The sequence below is a fragment of the Mangifera indica genome, chromosome 2, assembly GCF_011075055.1.
Source record: "Mangifera indica cultivar Alphonso chromosome 2, CATAS_Mindica_2.1, whole genome shotgun sequence".
Lineage (NCBI taxonomy): Eukaryota > Viridiplantae > Streptophyta > Magnoliopsida > Sapindales > Anacardiaceae > Mangifera > Mangifera indica.
Genome location: NC_058138.1, coordinates 4,169,755 through 4,192,514, shown reverse-complemented (window position 1 = coordinate 4,192,514; position 22,760 = coordinate 4,169,755). Strand labels below are relative to the sequence as shown.

At 30.8% G+C, this 22,760-nt stretch overlaps 1 protein-coding gene across 1 annotated transcript; it reads left to right on the top strand.

Moving 5' to 3' along the window:
• Positions 1-522: 522 nt before the first annotated feature.
• On the top strand, positions 523-6,202 carry LOC123208881 (WAT1-related protein At1g09380-like). The gene is made up of 5 exons (XM_044626499.1): positions 523-842; positions 2,674-2,736; positions 5,499-5,615; positions 5,700-5,949; positions 6,047-6,202. The coding sequence occupies exons 1-5, from the start codon at positions 667-669 to the stop codon at positions 6,200-6,202; spliced, it is 762 nt and encodes a 253-aa protein (XP_044482434.1). The 5' UTR covers positions 523-666.
• Positions 6,203-22,760: the final 16,558 nt, after the last annotated feature.

Below are 22,760 nucleotides of genomic sequence, written 5' to 3'. Positions count from 1 at the left end.
TATAGAATAGCTCAAAATCATATAAATTTCACATTAAAAACTCATACTTTTTTATTTGGAATTCAAATATCATACATTATATTTTACATCCTAAGATACTCAAAGTTATTACCAAAACACCTATGCTCAAAAATCAAAACAATTTACAGGTAACGTACCTTTAAAAAGTGCTTAATTTAGGGTAAGTAACCATGGTTCATGGTGGTTTCATAATAGGCTGTGTATTGCTTACGGCTTAATGCAATTTGGTTGCTTCAAGTTTTCGAAGATAGCCAAAGTTGGGAACCCAAGAAATAAAACTGAAAGCAAAAATTAAATTAAACTTTTTTCCATAAATTATATTTAAAAAATGATGGTTACATATATAATTTTGTCCCCATGCAAACGCACAAGTGTTGCAAGTAAGAAAATTCCTCAGCCGTTTCTCTCTTTTGCATGCCAAGCATCATCTTCTTCTTCTTTCTTCATCACTTTCTGTTTTGAATAAAGCTCTCTCTCAGTCTTAAATTTTCTCTATAAATTCTCTCTTCTATTTTATTCTCATTCATCACCCTTTTCTTTGTCTTCTTCAACTTCTCTCAAGCCAGCTAGTTTTATTGTTTTTCCTCATATAAAAAAAATTCCTAGAGAGCTAGCTAGGTTCGAAGAGGGACTATAGAAGCAAAAATGTTGAGTGATTTTCTTCCATTTTTGTTCATGGTTTTGGTTCAATTCGGGTTTGCGGGCATGATCATTACCTCAAAATTGGCCTTGGACGCCGGCATGAAGCCTCTTGTTCTTGTCACTTACAGGCAAATTTTTGCTACCTTCGTTATGCTCCCCGTTGCCTATTTCTTGGAGTGGTAAAGTTTCTAAAACATTTAGCCTTTTTTTATTGGATTTTTCGGCGGCCATTATCATGGATATTCATGCATGCATTTATTAGTTCATTTATTTTGAAATTTTTAGCTTATTATATATTTTTTAGCTCTAATTTTCATGCTTGAAATGGGGTTTTGATTTGGAAATCTTTTGAGTTATATATTCACTTCTTTCATATACATACATATATGAAGAAATGGGTTATTTTTTTGAGCATTCGTTTGAATAATTGATCTGTTTTGTAAACTTTGAGCTCATTGCCACTATACATATATATATTCATGCTTGAAATGGGGTTTTAATTGGAATCTTTAGAGTTATATATTCACTTCTTTTATAAATATAAAGAAATGGTTTTTTTTCTTTTTCTGACCATTCACTTAAATTAATGATCTGTTTTGTAAACTTGAGCTCATTTCTAGTTTATTTTTGAATCAATTCAGTCTAAATTTCTAAGCTAGATATGGGGTCGTTTTGTAAATTTTGAGCTCATATATATATAAAATTTAGAAATGGGGTTTTAATTATTAATCTTTTAATTAATATATTCAAAAGTTGCATAAAATATGACTTCAAGCAATTTCCCATGTGATATATGACAAAGTATTTATCTCTCTGTTTGGTTGCTGAGAATCAAAAGGAATTTCAAGCGATTTCCATCTGAAATATAATAAAGTATTCATCTTGGCTTTGTTTGGTTGCTGAGAATCAGTAGGAAAGTGACAAAGGAATGTTTGAAGTTTAATGGCTTTTAATTTTTCTATTCAATTTGAATCATTTTTTAACAGTTGACTTCTGACTTTCACCATGATAATTAATTTCCTGGTCGAGTTGTAATTAAACAGCCATTAAATCTTCGGAAATGTTGGAATTAATTGTTTCAGAAACTTTGCTTCTGATTTCCGATTTTGAAAACCAAAACACAGAAATTAATTGAGTTTTGTGTTTCAGAGGCCATGCATTAACTGCCATGTCATGCATGAACAATTAAGCGTGCTAGCTTGTTTCTATACAAAGAGTGCAATTAATTATCTTCGGGAAAATTTACTTGACTTAATTTGATTTAACAAATGGCATGTGTGTATAACAACCATGCATGCATGGCTGCCATTCTTGGCAACCATGCATTAATCAATGTGATTTCAATCAAGAATCATATCTATCGGTGCAATTTCAATCAAGAATTACATTGATTGGTGTAATTCTCAATCAAGAATCATAATTTTGTATATAAGGTTGATTTTTCAATATCTTTTAAAATTATGTGTAACCATTTTGGATATACACTTTATATATGTTATCATATGATTTATTAATTTTAAATTAAAAACAAAATAATACCTAATCATATGATGACACACATAAATGTTTATGTATTTGTAACTACACCAAATTCATAATTTTAGCCAAGAATTGCGTTAATCAATGTGATTTTAATCAAGAATCATATTTATCGGTGTAATTTCAATCAAGAATTACATTGATTGGTGTAATTCTCAAACTCATCGACAATAATTAAGTTTTAGATTTATTTAGGTTAAAATAAAAATAGTGAGGAAAAGGAAAAAAATTTAAAATTAAAATTAATACTTGACTTTAATATTTGGATGAGAAAATGACTTTTTTAAATTTAAAAGGTGGAAATAGGTCATTTTTTCGAACGTTGGTACGAACAGTTATTTGGCCGTTTCATTCAAGAAAAGAAATATTTGCAGGCAAATTCCTGCAACTTTTTGATGATTTTTTCCTTGGAACTTTATATAAGCAAGAACATAGGCCTAAACGACTAGATTTTGGTATATTATTGTGCAGGAAAACTAGGCCAAAGATCACCAAGTTCATTATTTTCCAGATTCTCTTATGCTCTCTTACTGGGTAAGTCTTCTGATCTCCAGCCAAATTCTTTTTTGGGATATTGAAATTTTTACCACTTTTTTATTCCGTGTATACAAAATTGTCACATATCCTAAAACTTTCACAAATATACCACAACAGTAATCACCTTCCCCAAAATACCCCTCTTCAATCTTTTATGCACAAATTCTCTCTCCTCTTCTCTGCAATTTTTTTCTCTCTTATTCTAAAGTGATAAAAGAATCATTCACTCTCTCTTCTGGAAAAAAATATTGAATTCTTCAGATTTCAAAAACAAAAGCAGGAAATAAAAAATTCTTCAGATTAAGAATTCTTCAAAATAAGGATTTAAAAAAAAAAGAGCAACTCACAAAAAAACTCAACTGGAAAAAAATGACCATCGAAGAATATCACATTCAGTAGGATTTAACTGGAAAAAAAAATTAACATTTAAGAATTAAAATTTAAAAAAAAAAATTACGTTTAACCTAAAAAACATAAAAAAAGCTTGATGTAAAATCTGGGAATTGTTAACGCCAACCTGGCCTGTACATAGAAGGGTTGGCAACGCCAACCCTTATATGTATATAATGTATTTATATTAATATATATTATTATATTATTATATTAATTTTATATATTATAATTATATTATATTATTATTATATAATATATATTATATTATATTATATTATATTATATATTATAATAATATAAATAATATATTATTTTATAATTATATTAAAATATATTATATTATTAATAATTATATAATAAAAAATATATATATATATAATATATATAATAATATATATTATATATTATAATATAATTATTTAATTATATAATTATATAATTATAATTATATTATATATAATATAATAATATATAATATTATTATATTATATAATATTTTATTATATTATATATATATAATATTTTATTATATATATGCAATTTAAAATATTATATATTTTTTTATTATATATTATAATATATTATATATAATATATTATAATTATATAATATATTACATAATATTATTATGTAATATACATATAATATTATTATTTACATTATTAATAAATATATACATTATATTAATATAAAATATTATATATAATATATTATATATATTTTATTCTCTGCAATATTTTCTTGCAGAGAATCCTGATGCTTCTGTCATAAATCTCTGGAAGGATTAAAGGTGGGCCTACCATTCAAAAAAACCAAAGAGTGATAGAAAGAAAAGTTGGCGTTAATGCCAACTTTTCCTTTTTTTTTTTTATTTCCCCAGCTCCCTTGTCCCACCATTTGCCCCTAGCTCTTTTTTTTTTTTATTTTGACCAAGGGTTGGCGACATCGCCAACCCTTGGCGACGCCAAGGGTTGGCGATGCCGCCAACCTTTGGTTTATATATTATATATATAATAATATATTAATACATATTATATATTATAATATATTTAAATTCAGGGATTGATGTAAAATCCAGCAGCTTTCACCTTTTTAATTTGTTAAATTAATTTGAAATTTGATACAAATATAAATTAATATTATATTATATATAAAATATTATAATATTATAATATATAATATTATTGTAATATATTAATATAATATTAAATATATTATATTAATATATATAATATTATATATTATAATATATAATTATTAATACTAGAATATCTTTAATATTATAATAATATAAATAATATATAATTATAATATTTTAATTAAAATATAATATAATATATCATATATTAATATATAATATAATTTTATATATATATATATATATATATAAAATTAAATAATTATATATATATAAATCATGCTTTACTTTATAAAAGATGGGCCCACTCTACATTAATGCTACAGGCCAATTTCCCTTATCGTCAACCCAGATTGCTTTTACATATATTTTATAAAATATAAAATAATATTATAATATAATATTTATAATTATATAAATTTTATTATATATAATATATATTACCAGGGGTTGGCGGCATCGCCAACCCTTGGCGCCGCCAACCCCTGTAATAATTATATATATTATATAAAATATATTTTATATTATATATGTAATATTATATTATAAAATATTATAATTTAATTATATAAATTATAATATATTATAATATTATAGTATATAATATATTATATTAATATAATAATATTATTTAATATTATATACATATATTAAGGGTTGGCGTTACACAGTAACTTTCACGCCAACCTTTTTTTTTTTAAGTTAAATGTCCAGTTTTTTTTGTTTCACTTAAATGCTTAAATAGCAATTTTTTTTCTTTTTCCAGTTAAATACTGTTACATGATCATTTCTTCGATGGTCATTTTTTATCTTGTAGGTTGCTCTTTTTTTTTCCCTTTTTTTTTTTTAAATCCTTACTTTAAAGAATTCTTAATTTGAAGAATTTGGTTGTTTCCTTCCTGTTTTTGTTTTTTGAAGATGAGGGAGAAGAGAGAGTGATTTCTTTATAACTTTGGAAGAAGAGGAAGAAGAGAAAAAAAAGTTGCAGAGAAGAGGAGAGAGAATTTATGCATGAAAGATTGAAGAGGGGTATTTTGGGGAAGGTGAGTACTGTTGTGGTATATTTGTGAAAGCTTTAGGATAGGTGGCAATTTTGTATACACGGAATAAAAAAGTGGTAAAAATTTCAATTTCCCTTCTTTTTTCCATGTCACAAAGTCTCCTGTGCAAGCACATTGATCCTTTTTTCGCTTAAATTCAACATCCAATTCTTGAAACCATCCTGCAGCGCCACCGAGCACCAGGTGCTTTACTTCGTCGGACTAGCCTACTCCACCCCGACAATCAGCTGTGCATTGGCAAATATCCTACCAGCAGTCACCTTCGTCCTCGCCGTCGTTTTCAGGTGCAGAAATCAGTGGTAATGTATCTACTTTCACTGCCAAATAGCCTGAATCTTAACCCTTTTGATTGCCGGCGTGTTTTCCAGGCAAGAATTTGTTGGCATCAAGACGAGAGCTGGGCAAGCAAAGGTCTTAGGAACAGCGCTGTGCGTCGGTGGAGCCATGTTACTGTCATTCTACAATGGGGAAATGATTCCTATTCCTAATTCAGGCATTCACTGGGGCTACGCTAATCGGATGAGCAAGCAAAACGCCAGCACCAATTCAAACTTGATTCTGGGTTCGATTTTGCTGATGGCCAGTACTGTTTCTTGGGCTGCATGGATCGTGATTCAAGTTAGTTTTCTTTATCAGGCTCTGTGAATGGTTTTTTCTAAGCTGTTGAAAATGATCGTAACCATTTTTTATGTTATTTGTTTGTTTGTGATTTAAGACGCAGATGAGCAGGAAGTTTCCGGCTCCGTACATCAGCACAACGTTGATGTGTTTCCTGGGCAGCATCGAGTGCGGGTTGATTGGCCTAATCTCTGAACACAAGCTTTCTGCATGGTCTTTGAGCTCTCCCATCAGGCTTATATCAGCTATCTAAGCGGTACGCTTCACATTGCTTTGTAAATTCCGGTCTAATTGGTTCGATCTAACGATGAATTAACATGCTAAACATTGGAATTGGGGAACCACTTTGTCTATGTGGGATTATGTTGACACATATAGGTCCAGCTCTCTGGTTAGTATACGGGACCCCGCACCCCAATGAGCAATAGGGTCTTGTCCAAATTGAAAAAGTCCAAGCACAAAAGTCAATTCAACTGAATTGGAATACATTTAGGTTGAATTTGAATCAATTATAAGGGAGTTTGGCTCTATCTAATTTGTGAGTTAAATCATAGCTTAATCATTGATTTATATTATAACTTAAATTATATTAAGTAATTATTATTATTTTGTTATTTATTGGATAAAATAAATTGTGTTATTGATGAATTGTAAATTTAAGGAAAATTATTTAAAATGACCAAAATACCCCCCTATTAAGCAAAAAAGCCCAAAAACACTATTTTTAAACAAAAATAGACAAATTCACTATTCCTAAGCAAAAATGCCCATGTATTTTTTTAAAATGTCCAAATTACCCTTTCTTTCATTTATATAAACCTTCTCACTTACTAGAAAGGGTTAAATAAAATTTTATTAAAATTAGGGGTTATTTTGATTTTAAACATTCTAAGAGCATTAATGAAATTTTAGGAATAGATAATTGAGGGGCTAAAAAAATGTTATTAAAATTTGGGGTGCATTTTGATATATCGATTCGTATTTTTGAGATTTCTGAAGAATTTTTCAATTGTTGCCATTCTAGGGTTTTTCAACTTTTAGAATTCGAATTTCAATTCCGTTTTTTCGAATTTTATTGTTTTACGATATATCGATTCGTATTTTTCAGATTTTCGAAGAATTTTTTGATTGTTGCCATTCTAGGGTTTTTCAACTTTTAGAATTCGAATTTCAATTTCATTTTTTCGAATTTGACCGTTTTACGATATATTGACTCGTATTTTTTAGATTTCCGAATAATTTTTCGATTGTTGCCATTGTAAGGTTTTTTGACTTTTAGAATTCAAATTTCAGTTCCGTTTTTTCGAATTTTATCGTTTTACGATATATCGACTCGTATTTCTCAGATTTTCGAAGAATTTTTCGATTGTTGCCATTATAGGGTTTTTTAACTTTTAGAATTCGAATTTCAATTTCATTTTTTCGAATTTTATCGTTTTACGATATATCGACTTGTATTTTCAGATTTCCGAAGAATTTTTCAATTGTTGTCATTCTAGGTTTTTCAACTTATAGAATTCAAATTTCAATTCCGTTTTTTCGAATTTTATTGTTTTACGATATATCTACTCTTATTTTTCAGATTTTCGAAGAATTTTTCGATTGTTGCCATTGTAGGGTTTTTTAACTTTTAGAATTCGAATTTCAATTCCGTTTTTTCGAATTTTATCGTTTTACGATATATCGACTCGTATTTTTCAGATTTCTGAAGAATTTTTTGATTGTTGCCATTGTAGGGTTTTTTAACTTTTAGAATTCGAATTTCAGTTCTGTTTTTTCGAATTTTATCGTTTTAAGATATATCGACTCGTATTTTCAGATTTCTGAAGAATTTTTCGATTGTTGCCATTGTAGGGTTTTTCAACTTTTAGAATTCGAATTTCAGTTCCGTTTTTTCGAATTTTATCATTTTACGATATATCGACTCGTATTTTTCAGATTTTCGAAGAATTTTTTGATTGTTGCCATTGTAGGGTTTTCTAACTTTTAGAATTCGACTTTCAGTTCTGTTTTTTCGAATTTAATCGTTTTACGATATATCGACTCGTATTTTCAGATTTTCGAAGAATTTTTCGATTATTGCCATTCTAGGGTTTTTCAACTTATAGAATTCAAATTTCAATTCTGTTTTTTCGAATTTTATTGTTTACGATATATCTACTCGTATTTTTCAGATTTTCGAAGAATTTTTCGATTGTTGTCATTGTAGGGTTTTTCAACTTTTAGAATTCGAATTTCAGTTCCGTTTTTTCGAATTTAATCGTTTTACGATATATCGACTCGTATTTTTCAGATTTCTGAAGAATTTTTTGATTGTTGCCTTTGTAGGGTTTTTTAACTTTTAGAATTCGAATTTCAGTTCTGTTTTTTCGAATTTAATTGTTTTACGATATATCGACTCGTATTTTCAGATTTCCGAAGAATTTTTCGATTGTTGCCATTTTAGGGTTTTTCAACTTATAGAATTCAAATTTCAATTCTGTTTTTTTGAATTTTATTGTTTACGATATATCTACTCGTATTTTTCAGATTTTCGAAGAATTTTTTTATTGTTGCCTTTGTAGGGTTTTTTAACTTTTAGAATTCGAATTTCAGTTCTGTTTTTTCGAATTTAATCGTTTTACGATATATCGACTCGTATTTTCAGATTTCCGAAGAATTTTTCGATTGTTGCCATTCTAGGGTTTTTCAACTTATAGAATTCAAATTTCAATTCTGTTTTTTCGAATTTTATTGTTTACGATATATCTTATCGTATTTTTCAGATTTTCGAAGAATTTTTGGATTGTTGCCATTGTAGGGTTTTTTAACTTTTAGAATTCGAATTTCAGTTCCGTTTTTTCGAATTTTATCGTTTTACGATATATCGACTCGTATTTTTCAGATTTCCGAAGAATTTTTTGATTGTTGCCATAGTAGGGTTTTTTAACTTTTAGAATTCGAATTTCAGTTCTGTTTTTTCGAATTTAATTGTTTTACGATATATCGACTCGTATTTTCAGATTTCCGAAGAATTTTTCGATTGTTGCCATTTTAGGGTTTTTCAACTTATAGAATTCAAATTTCAATTCTGTTTTTTTGAATTTTATTGTTTACGATATATCTACTCGTATTTTTCAGATTTCCGAAGAATTTTTTGATTGTTGCCATAGTAGGGTTTTTTAACTTTTAGAATTCGAATTTCAGTTCTGTTTTTTCAAATTTTATCGCTTTACGATATATCGACTCGTATTTTCAGATTTCTGAAGAATTTTTCCATTGTTGCCATTCTAAGGTTTTTCAACTTATAGAATTCAAATTTCAATTCTGTTTTTTCGAATTTTATTGTTTACGATATATCTTATCGTATTTTTCAGATTTTCGAAGAATTTTTGGATTGTTGCCATTGTAGGGTTTTTTAACTTTTAGAATTCGAATTTCAGTTCCGTTTTTTCGAATTTTATCGTTTTACGATATATCGACTCGTATTTTTCAGATTTCCGAAGAATTTTTTGATTGTTGCCATAGTAGGGTTTTTTAACTTTTAGAATTCGAATTTCAGTTCTGTTTTTTCAAATTTTATCGCTTTACGATATATCGACTCGTATTTTCAGATTTCTGAAGAATTTTTCGATTGTTGCCATTCTAAGGTTTTTCAACTTTTACAATTCGAATTTCAGTTCTGTTTTCTCGAATTTTATCGTTTTACGATATATCGACTCGTATTTTTAAGATTTTCGAAGAATTTTTTGATTGTTGCCATTGTAGGGTTTTTTAACTTTTAAAATCCGAATTTCAGTTCTGTTTTTTCGAATTTTATCGTTTTACGATATATCGACTCGTATTTTCAGATTTTTGAAGAATTTTTCAATTGTTGCCATTCTAGGGTTTTTCAACTTATAGAATTCAAATTTCAATTCCGTTTTTTCGAATTTTATTGTTTTACGATATATCTACTCGTATTTTTCATATTTTTGAAGATTTTTTCGGTTGTTGCCATTGTAGGGTTTTTTAACTTTTAGAATTCGAATTTCAGTTTCGTTTTTTCGAATTTTATCGTTTTACGATATATCTACTCGTATTTTTCAGATTTTCGAGGTATTTTTCGATTGTTGCCATTGTAGGGTTTTTTAACTTTTAGAATTTGAATTTCAGTTCCGTTTTTTCGAATTTTATCATTTTACAATATATCGACTCGTATTTTTCAGATTTCTGAAGAATTTTTTGATTGTTGCCATTGTAGGGTTTTTTACTTTTAGAATTCGAATTTCAGTTCCATTTTGTCTAATTTTATCGTTTTACGATATATCGACTCGTATTTTTTAGATTTTCGAAGAATTTTTGGGTTGTTGCCATTGTAGGGTTTTTTAACTTTTAGAATTCGAATTTCAGTTCTGTTTTTTCGAATTTTATCGTTTTACGATATATCGACTCGTATTTTCATATTTCTGAAGAATTTTTCGATTGTTGCCATTCTAGGGTTTTTCAACTTTTAGAATTCGATTTTCAGTTCTGTTTTTTCGAATTTAATCATTTTACGATATATCGACTCGTATTTTCAGATTTCTGAAGAATTTTTTGATTGTTGCCATTCTAGGGTTTTTTAACTTTTAGAATTCGATTTTCAGTTCTGTTTTTTCAAATTTAATCATTTTACGATATATCGACTCGTATTTTCAGATTTCTGAAGAATTTTTCGATTGTTGTCATTCTAGGGTTTTTCAACTTATAGAATTCAAATTTCAATTCTGTTTTTTCGAATTTTATTGTTTATGATATATCTACTCGTATTTTTCAGATTTTCGAAGAATTTTTCGATTGTTGCCATTGTAGGGTTTTTTAACTTTTAGAATTCGAATTTCAGTTTTTTTTCAAATTTTATCGTTTTACGATATATTGACTCGTATTTTTCAGATTTCTGAAGAATTTTTTGATTGTTGCCATTGTAGGGTTTTTTAACTTTTAGAATTCGAATTTCAGTTCTGTTTTTTTGAATTTATCGTTTTACGATATATCGACTCGTATTTTTACATTACTGAAGAATTTTTCGATTGTTGTCATTCTAGGGTTTTTCAACTTATAGAATTCAAATTTCAATTCCGTTTTTTTGAATTTTATCGTTTTACGATATATCTAATCGTATTTTTCAGATTTTTGAAGAACTTTTTGATTGTTGCCATTGTAGGGTTTTTTAACTTTTAGAATTTGAATTTTAGTTCCGTTTTTTCGTATTTTATCGTTTTACGATATATCGACTTGTATTTTTCAGATTTTCGAAGAATTTTTTTATTGTTGCTATTGTAGGGTTTTTTAACTTTTAGAATTCGAATTTCAGTTTCGTTATTTTGAATTTTATCTTTTCACGATATATCGACTTGTATTTTTCAGATTTCTGAAGAATTTTTTGATTGTTGCCATTCTAGGGTTTTTCAACTTTTAGAATTCGAATTTCAGTTCTGTTTTTTTGAATTTTATCGTTTTACGATATATCGACTCGTATTTTTCAGATTTTTGAATAATTTTTTTGTTCTTGCCATTGTAGGGTTTTTTAACTTTTAGAATTCGAATTTCATTTATGTTTTTTCTAATTTTATCGTTTTACGATATATTGACTCGTATTTTCAGATTTCTGAAGAATTTTTCGATTGTTGCCATTCTAGGGTTTTTCAACTTTTAGAATTTGAATTTCAATTTTTTTTCGAATTTTACCGTTTTACTATATATCGACTCGTATTTTTCATATTTCTGAAGAATTTTTTGTTTGTTACCATTCTAGGGTTTTTCAACTTTTAGAATTCGAATTTCAATTTTATTTTTTCAAATTTTATCGTTTTACGATATATCAACTCGTATTTTTCAGATTTCTGAAGAATTTCTCGATTGTTGTCATTCTAAGGTTTTCCAGCCTTTAAAATTCGAATTTCAATTCCGATTTTTCAAATTTTACCGTTTTATGATATATCAACTCTTGCTTAATAGTAACATCACTGAAATCACATATCCATATATAACCACAGATAAAGTATATCATCCACATACGCACATACAATAAATAAATACATCTAAACATAGAAAGAACGATAAATAAACAATGAGTCAACTAAATATACATCTGTGAGCTACTCGATACAATAAAAATACAACTGCGCCGCCAAACGTCGACGCATAGAGGTAGACGACTCTCGGGGAAATCCGTAGCTCCGTGACAACGCCAAACACTCAAAAAATCGTAACATAAATACGCCACAGTCACCGAAGCCCACCCCCTGCTGAGGGACATCCGTCGCTTGATGCAAAGTGAGGGAATCACGTCGTGGAGGCCTCCCGAAGCTGTCCAAAAACTCGTCGCCTCTAACAACGCGAGAATGAATGTCATATACGGTCGCATCCGCTGCTCAAGAGTCCCTATATTTCCCGAATATGATACCTCCGAATCGTATACCGTAATCGTCCACTCAAGGAAATCTATAACTCCAGCGACCCAATATGCGTTCTCGAAGTTTATAGGGATGAAAACCTATAAACAGTGACACATTTTAGTTAATTATCGTTGTCGTTAACCAATTGAATGTAATAGAAATATATATATATACTATACCTGATCGACCATCCCCCATGGTTTGTACAGTAATCCCGGGGTGTACGCTGCATCAACCATCCTCGTAAAGAGCCCCGAAAACTCAAACTCGCCAATCGACGTGGTCTGCCAACTCTTCCAAGCCATCTCAATATGGCCTCCAAAGAATGTGTAGGCAGTCGTCCAACGCTGTGAGACAGTCGACTGGCGATCGGCCTGATGCCGACGTAATAAAGCCAAAAAGGAATCCACATGCTAAAATGGTATAAACAAGTTCACATGTTAGTTATTAATAAATATATCAAGCTTTTTACCAAATTATATAGTATAGACAACTCACATCATCGGTCAACCACTCACGCAACTCTACTACAAGCCTCCAAAAGCTGTCCTTCGACTTCGATCCTATGAAGTAGACATCATGTGTGTCAGAAGCCGCAGCTCTGGTATACCATGTGAGGAAAGATTCCTCACGCTGTGACGCAGAGGATAGAATCGTCGTGAGTTGTCGTTTCGCCCTCCCTCTGAGTGGATTTGTATACGGGGTGCGAACCAGTGGACCCTTTCGGACGATCCGACCACGTGCTGTATGAAACAACTGCATGATACAAAAAACTATTAATTCATTATTTCATTCTGTAAAATCATACACATTATTCGATTTATGTTACCTTCTCCATGTATGCGGAAAGAGGTTTGGCTGGAGAATCCTGAATCACGGTCATGTCCACATCGCGTGCTCCCTTGACAGACTGCGTAATTATATATAAAAACATCTTAGTGACATATATTTATTAATTATATTTATTTACTAATTATAATTGACAAACCTCAATGTGGATGGTCTCAGAAACATCCTCCTGGAAGTCCTCCTCCTGTGAACTAATATCCACAAGCTTTTTGGTCGAGCTCGGGATATCAGCAAGTAACCATAGTCGCTCGTCCTGAAAAAGAGATAAAACTTCATTAAAAAAATATAATATTAAAAACAAATTGATCAATGATATTTCTTAAATCCCTATAACCTGGACTTTCAGGGAAGGTGTTCGGGGAGAACCCTCGATCGATAATATATCAATACCGGTTCCCTATATACATGAAAAGGACAAAATGGTAAATGATATTTCATATAAAATATAATATCATATCTAAAAGTTGATATATTGTATAATAATTATCATACCTTATGTGGAGGATCTAAAGAACCTGTATGAGATCCGACCGGATGACCCTCATGAGGAAGACCCTATACGAATATATATTCCCTATATTAATCGATAACTGAAAAAAATACAAAATAAAGTTTTATTGATAAGTGAAATACCTCAGCTCGGACAGGTAATGCAACAGAAAGACTAACCGATGCGTCCTCCTGCGACTACCCTAAGATAATAGTAATAATAACTTAATTAGTGACATTTCATAAATAACAATATTATAATATAATAATGACATTTAACAATAAATATAAATTTAAAATATCATACGAACCTCGTGTGAGTGATGAGATGGTATTGCGGTATCAATGGGGGACGTCGGTCGGATATCGTCGTCCCTCTCCTATACGAATGTAATAATAGTTGTCAGAATAATAACACTATAGACATTTTTTTTTAGTAATAAATTAGAAGTGGTTTTACAACCTGAGCGACGGGGGCTAGATATGTACGTGTGACGATGTCCTCCAAACGAGTCATACGATCCTCTAATCGAGTCATATGGGAAGAGATATCGTCACGTAATCAAGACATCTGAGAAGAGATATCCTCACGAAAACTCGATATCTCACGTAAAATCGTAGCACCCCAGTGCACTAATGTAGCATTTACTGTAGAAATACTGGGTGCTACGAATGGGGGACACTGCTCGGTGGCATGATGGGTAGTGCGGTCCTCCACTCCAGGATGATCCTCCACTCTAGGATAGTCTTCCTCTCCAGGATGGTCCTCCACTCTAGGATAGTCCTCCTCTCCAGGATGGTCTGTCGTCCATGGGCTCTGAACTACAGGGAAACATATAGGCTGCTCCATAACAGGAGGCTGAATAGGCTCCTCATGTGACTCAGAAGACTCGATGGATACAGCTAAAGGTCCTGATGCTGGAGATGCCCCGTCTCTAGTCACGGTCGGAATCGAAGAAGATGAGGAGGAATCAGCATCTGGTAAACCGGTGTACTCACGAATCTCATCGTACCAGGGTAAACCCTCCTCGATCGATGATGGACGAAGAGGGAATGTGACATCCTCCTAATGATGATGTTTTATAAGTCAAAATAATTATAACATATAATGAATTAATCGACTTAATAATTAACTTGTACATACCGGATCACCAGTGAAAATACGACCGATATGAGTCCAACAAGGGACATCTCGTGTACGCCACCTAAACATACGTGGGGCCGCATAGAGATCAATGAGGTCAATCTAATCGTGTAATGTGTCCAAAGTCTCATATATCCAATACTGCAATATAATCATTTACGATTTAAATAAATCATTTGACATTTTTTCAAATTAATATATATAATCAATAAATTAAAACTAACCTGAAATGCGAAAGAAAATCTGTAGAGGTCATATCTATGCATCTCAGGCATCCGTCCAGAGCATACTCTGTCACTCGCCGGTGACATAGACTCGTATGTCATCTGCCACACGGGAACACCCCAGGGATAGGAATTAAACCCATCCAAATGATCGACCAACTGTAAATACTCTAAAGACACCTTCTTTCGCCGATCATTCCCTAACAAAACCATGTGAAGAACATACAATAAGGCCATCTTGACTGCATCAATATCGTCATCCCCCCACAGCCTCGACAAGAAAACACTCTCTAGGTCATGATACTGCACCTTCGGACAACCTTGAAAGTATGTATCTCTGATCCTATGACTGGAGGAGTGAGGAATATATGAACAAATATCAGTGCGTCGACTAAACGAAAGACCCGTCACCAAAGCAAACTCAAACGGGCTAAAACGAACATCAACCCCGCTAATCCGAAACCAAAACTCATCTCTAACAGAGAATCGATGTAGCTGCCGTAGTATAAATGAATGAACTAATATACCAGAGAATTTGGTCTCGGGTAAACCAAGAAGATACCCGAAACATGTCCTCTCAAATAGTCGTAACAGCTCCGGGATCAATGTAGACATAATCCTAGATAACGCTGTGCACTGTGCGCGACATATCAGATCTGTCCGGAAGCGTCTGGACTCATCGGAAATTCGCAGCTCGCTTTCAACACGTCTTCTTTTGCGAGAAATTTCCTGCGAAAATTTACAAAATTCGTTAGCCATTCATAAATAGCAAATATATAAACAAATGTCTTCATGGAAAAATCATAAAAAGAAAAAAAATACAAAACAATAAAAGAGATGATTAAAAAATTTTAAAAATAAGATTTCAAGATTGTAAAATGGTGAAATTCGAAAAAACGAAACTGAAATTCGAATTCTAAAGGTTGAAAAATCCTAGAATGGTAACAATCGAGAAATTCTTCAGAAATATGAAAAATACGAATCGATATATCGTAAAAAGATAAAATTTGAAAAAACGAAACTGAAATTCGAATTCTAAAGGTTGAAAAACCCTAGAACAGTAATAATCAAAAAATTCTTCGAAAATCTGAAAAATACGAGTCGATTATCGTAAAACAGTGAAATTCAAAAAAACCGAACTGAAATTCGAATTCTAAAGGTTGAAAAACCCTAGAATGGCAACAATCGAGAAATTCTTTGAAAATCTAACAAATACGAGTCGATATATCATAAAACGGTGAAATTCGAAAAAACGAAACTGAAATTCGAATTCTAAAGGTTGAAAAACCCTAGAACGGCAATAATCGAAAAATTCTTCAAAAATCTAAAAAGTACGAGTCGATTATCGTAAAACAGTGAAATTCGAAAAAATCGAACTAAAATTCAAATTCTAAAGGTTGAAAAACCCTAGAATGGCAACAATCGAGAAATTCTTTGGAAATCTGACAAATACGAGTCGATATATCGTAAAACGGTGAAATTCGAAAAAATGAAACTGAAATTCGAATTCTAAAGGTTGAAAAACCCTAGAACGGTAATAATCGAAAAATTCTTCAGAAATTTGAAAAGTACCAGTCGATTATCGTAAAACAGTAAAATTCGAAAAAACGAAACTGAAATTCGAATTCTAAAGGTTGAAAAACCCTAGAATGGCAACAATCGAGAAATTCTTTGGAAATATGAAAAATACGAATCGATATATCATAAAACGATAAAATTCGAAAAAACAGAACTGAAATTCGAATTCTGAAGGTTAAAAAACCCTAGAATGGCAACAATCGAGAAATTCTTTGGAAATATGAAAAATACGAATCGATATATCGTAAAATGATAAAATTCGAAAAAATGGAACTGAAATTCGAATTCTAAAGGTTGAAAAACCCTAGAATGGCAACAATCCAGAAATTCTTCAGAAATAGGAAAAATACGAATCGATATATCGTAAAACGATAAAATTTGAAAAAACGGAACTGAAATTCGAATTCTAATGGTTGAAAAACCCTAGAATGGCAACAATCGAGAAATTCTTCAGAAATAGGAAAAATACGAATTGATATATCGTAAAACGATAAAATTCGAAAAAACAGAACTGAAATTCGAATTCTGAAGGTTGAAAAACCCTAGAATGGCAACAATCGAGAAATTTTTTGGAAATCTGACAAATACGAATCGATATATCGTAAAACGATAAAATTCGAAAAAACGGAACTGAAATTCAAATTCTAAAGGTTGAAAAACCCTATAAGGGAAATAATTGAAAAATTTTTCGGAAATCTGAAAAGGACGAATCGATTATCGTAAAACAGTAAAATTCAAAAAAACGGAACTGAAATTCGAATTCTAAAAGTTGAAATACCATATAATGGTAATAATCGAAAAAATTTTCGGAAATTTTAAAAATACGAGGTCATTACATCGTAAAATGTGTCCAAGAGGCACAAAAATCGAGAAACTTAATCTAAAATTCTAAAACTACGTATTGAAAAATCTTAAAATAGAAAAAACGGATATAAAACTCAAAAACTACGTATCGAGAAACCTTGGATGTGAAAAATATCAATTTACCCCCTGATAAAATGTTTATTACAACAGGTCCAACATTTATCCCTTGCCCTCATAATTCTCGAAATTCTTACCGCCCCTGCAGTTTCAAAATTGTTAATTTTCCCCCCAATCCACTGTGATATGGCAAATTTCAGAAACGCCTACAGTGGACAAACAATAACAAATGGATCCCTAATATTTTTAAAAAGCCACTTAACCCCCCTAACAACTGTCACAGTGGGCTGTTCATCTTTACAGTGGAAAACACTGTTCCACTGTCACACTGCCGATGACTTCCGACGCAATTTTTGGCCAAAAATCGCTCATTTCGGCCTCCAATTTCAACATAAATCGAATCTAGATATGCTTTAACACAAAACCCCTCAACCAATTTAACAAAAACAGCCAAGAATCAAAACATATTAAGCAATGTTCAAACCGCAAACCCTCACTGTTCCACTATCGCACTGCCGATGACTTCCGACGCAATTTTCGGCCAAAAATCGCTCATTTCGGCCTCCAATTTCAACATAAATCGAATCTAGATATGTTTTAACACAAAACCCCTCAACCAATTTAACAAAAACAGCCAAAAATCAAAACATATTAAGCAATATTCAAACCGCAAACCCTCACTGTTCCACTGTCGCACTGCCGATGACTTCCGACGCAATTTTCGGCCAAAAATCGCTCATTTCGGCCTCCAATTTCAACATAAATCGAATCTAGATATGCTTTAACACAAAACCCCTCAACCAATTTAACAAAAACAACCAAAAATCAAAACATATTAAGCAATGTTCAAACCGCAAACCCTAATATTTCAAACCGCAAATTCTCACTCAAATCTCAATAATATGAACAATAACTTGATTCAAATAAGATCACGGAAGATATACTAACCTTCTTGACCATTTTCGATCACCGGAAAGCAAGCAAATCGTCGGAAATGGCTTCACAGTGGGCCGACAGTGGAGTGACAGTGGAAAGCGGTTCACAGTGGGAGAAAAGTCTTTTTTTTTTATTTGCACAGTGATTATGGGCGTTTTACAGTGGGAATTTTGATATTTTGGCTTGTTTATATATAGGGGTAGTTTAGACATTTCACAAATGTTGGGCATTTTTGCTTAAATATGAATTTTTTGGATAATTTCGCTTAAGCCCCCTTACTTTTGCCTATTTTTAATAATTTCCCTAAATTTAAACGACAATCTGAGTTATGAGTTTCACTAAAAAATTCGAATTGAATTTTGAATTTCAAACTCAGAGATCAATTTAAATTTAAACTATTCTTAACTTTAATTTGACAAAACTCAAGTCAAACTAGAGTTGTCTCATTTTTTTCACGCCAAACTTGAGCCAAGAGTTTTTGGGTTTAGGTTAGTTCGTATTCACCTTTAGACAGGCATACAAGGGACAATGCCACCCTAAGGGGTGTTTAACTTATCATGCAAGGGATGCTACCTGACCACTAGATGCTACGCACTGTTTGAGTTTACATCGTTTTAGGATTTTTTTCAAGAAATAAGGGATACATTCATTCTAATGAGGATTTATTGATTCTTCCGAACACATTTCGATTTTGGATGTATCATGCCAAATCATGTGAGTTTTCTCTATACTAAGTGATTATTTACTCTATTTATATCGTACACAATTTCTTGTCAAATTTCATACGTCCTGCATGCAATGTAATGTATCATAATTATTGTTTCCAGGGAGTTGTGTGTTCTGCACTTGCCTTTAGCCTCACATCCTGGAGCATTCAAAAGAAAGGCCCTCTCTATGTCTCCGTCTTCAACCCACTGCCCCTCATTATCGTCGCCATTCTCAGCTGGGCCCTGCTTGGCGAGAAACTATTTCTGGGAACGTAAGTGTGTACGTGTATATATATATATATATATATATATATATATATATATATGTTCCATATGTATAAATCCAGTAAATATTTTCATGTGGATGGTTTCTATTTACAGAGCGACTGGTTCAGTTTTGATTGTCATCGGGCTGTATGCTGTGCTGTGGGGAAAGGACAAGGAGATCAAGCTGGACAAACCCATCAAAGGAGCAGAAGCAAAGACGAAAAAAGTGAATAGCGTCGACACGGAAATGCAGCCGGATGCTTGTGGAAATGCTGCCAACCGTGGCACTTAATTCAGGTTGATGAAACTGGAAGAAAATATGAAGAGTCTGATGATAAATAATTACCATGATCCATGCGTCAGCTGGTCTGGTTTTTCAGGATTTCGTATTGACTCTGCTTTGAATCAACAAGAATAAACTTCTGTTTCCTTTTGAACTACTTGATTATTAAATGTTTGAGACTTAGATTAGTTGTATTCGAAAAGAATAAATTTGTGTTTTCCTTCTCACACCAACGTTTTAAAATCTGGGAGGATCAACCCATCTGATGATGAAAAATTTAATCTAGGTCATGGTTAAACCCGTTTTACTCATCATAGTAGATTGACTCAAAATTAAATCATATTGAGAATAATTAAATATGTCAAAATTAAATTTTATAAATTTTGTAAATAAAGATTTGCGTACCTGGAGTAATTTTCGATGAAGCTTTTTCGTATACGACATAAGGTGTTGACGTTAGTCTATTTTCACGATGTCATTTACCCCACGTATTGCTTTTCATTTTAGGAAGACAGGATCTGTGCCAAAATATTTGTGTGTTTTGTGGAGAAATCCTTTTGGAAAAAGAAAAATAGCGTATATCCCTTTTGGGAGGTAGTTAGGACTTTATATAATAGTCCAATTGTTAATTATTAACCACTAGTAACTGTCCTTTGACAGTTAACAAAACCGGATCAAATAGATCTGTCATAGGTGAACCCGGATCCAATAAATTAGATGAATTGTATCAATTTAATTGTCATATTGATGGTAAAATATGATTAAAACTTTTTTAAAATTTCAATTTTATTATATTTCAATAGAACTAGGGATATTGAAATTTTTACTCTTATACAAATTTATCACATTTTTAAGATATTAAACATTTATACCACAAAGATAGTTTTATACTTGAATTGTTTTTATATTCAACTTTGGGTAAAAGTAGAGTTGGTGGGATCGCTAACCTGCCAACCCTTGATAGGGTTGCCAAAGCCTTGGCGGGATTGCTAACATATTCTTTCATAGGTACATAATTTAAATTTTAAGTTTTTAAGTAAAAACCTTTCATTATTACTCACCAAACTCCCAATCTAACTAAAAAAATCAAATTATTAACAATCAACAATCTAGGATTTGAGTTCATTTTTGATATCTTTGCATAGACAAAAGAAATATATTCATAGGATACAATAGAAATGCATAAGTTTTTGTGTAATTAAATAGAAACGATGTGTAAATAATAACCATCAACAGCAGTTAATCAAACACAAGGTGTTTTAGAAATTCTTCTTAATTTATGGTAAAAATGTTTAAACATTTATATGTGTGGTAATTTTGTATATATGAGGTTGATTTTTTGGAGAAAAATTTCAATACCTTTAAAACTATGTTTAACCATTTTGGGTATACACTTTATATATGTTATCATGTGATTGATTGATTTTAAATTAAAGACAAAGTAATACATAATCATGTGATGACACACATAAATGTTTATGTATTTGTAACTACACCAAATTCATAATTTTAGATAAGAATTGCATTAATTAATGTGATTATAGGTTGGTGGTGCAATTTTGATGCAACTACACCAAATTCATAATTTTAGCCAAAAATTGCATTAATCAAAGTGATTTCAATCAAGAATCATATCTATTAGTGTAATTTCAATCAAGAATTACATTGATTGATGTAATTATTATATTATAATATAATAATTTATATATTATTTTTATTTTAAAATTATTTAATTTTAGGTCAAAGGATTATTTCCCATCCAAGTTTTAAACTAATCTCAAAAGTACACTTGTGATAGTTGAAAACATCCACTTGTGAACTCATATTGTAGGAATAAAATGTTAATTTTACTTCTTAACATTTTGAATTGAAATTAAATTTCATGATAATTTTAAATGTCATGAATAATATAATTGATACCATATTATCTAACTTTTAGCGACAATTATTTTGTGTTTATACCAACATTGTAAATAATTGCTACTAAAACTTATAACAACACAAGATTCAATGATATTTATTTATGTGTCGGTTAAAATATTAGCAATATTTATAAATATCATTTACATTTATAAAAAAATGTCAATAAATACTTATTATGTAGTGGTGGTAAAATAAAATTCTATACTAATTAATACGGATGAGATGATGAATAAGTCATTTTAAATGCCATATATATTAGTAGAGAGGTAAAGCTGGAAATAATATTTGAAATTTGTAGTACAAAAGACCCCAAATTACCTAGTGTGATATTCTATGTAAGTTATGTAGAAGAACATGTCTTGAATATGTAACAATAAAATTTTATAATATTTGATAAAATTATTTTAATTAATTATTTTCTCTTGCAAGGAGGAGAATATAAGCCACTTAATTACATTCTTAATAATAATATTTTATATATAAGTAAGATAGTAACAAATACAAATAAATTTATATATCATCAAATGAATGTGGGATTTTAATTAGATAATGTAAATAATTAACTCATTCAATCATGTGTTGATATCATAATTTATTGGCCAAAGGACTTATTCCCCCCTCTCCCCCCGAAAGTATGTTGATTTTCTACGTTTCCCTTCATTAATTTTGAAAATTTCATTTGTCTACTCATGGATTGTTAAAATTAACTGAATCCTTTGTTATATCATTCCCCCTCTTAAACTTTAAAAATTAATAATTTTCCCCCAACCCAAGTTTTCAAAAACAATATTTTTTCCTTAAGGTTTCCAAACTTTCAAATTGAATTTTTTAATGACGACCGACAATCTCTAGGTATTGTCTCTTTCTCTACAGCGTATCCTCCTTCCGACCGTGCTCTTTCCCATCCTCCTCGGCGTCACTGTCGGGAGGATGGAATGGAGCACAACTGGAAAGAGGCTGCATTAGAGAGGAAGAGACGTTATCGGAGAAGTCTCTTCATTATCAAAAAACTGAATTTGAAAAATTGAAAACCCTAGGGGGGAAAATGCTATTTTTGAAAACTTGGGTTGGAAAAAATTGTTAGTTTTTTGG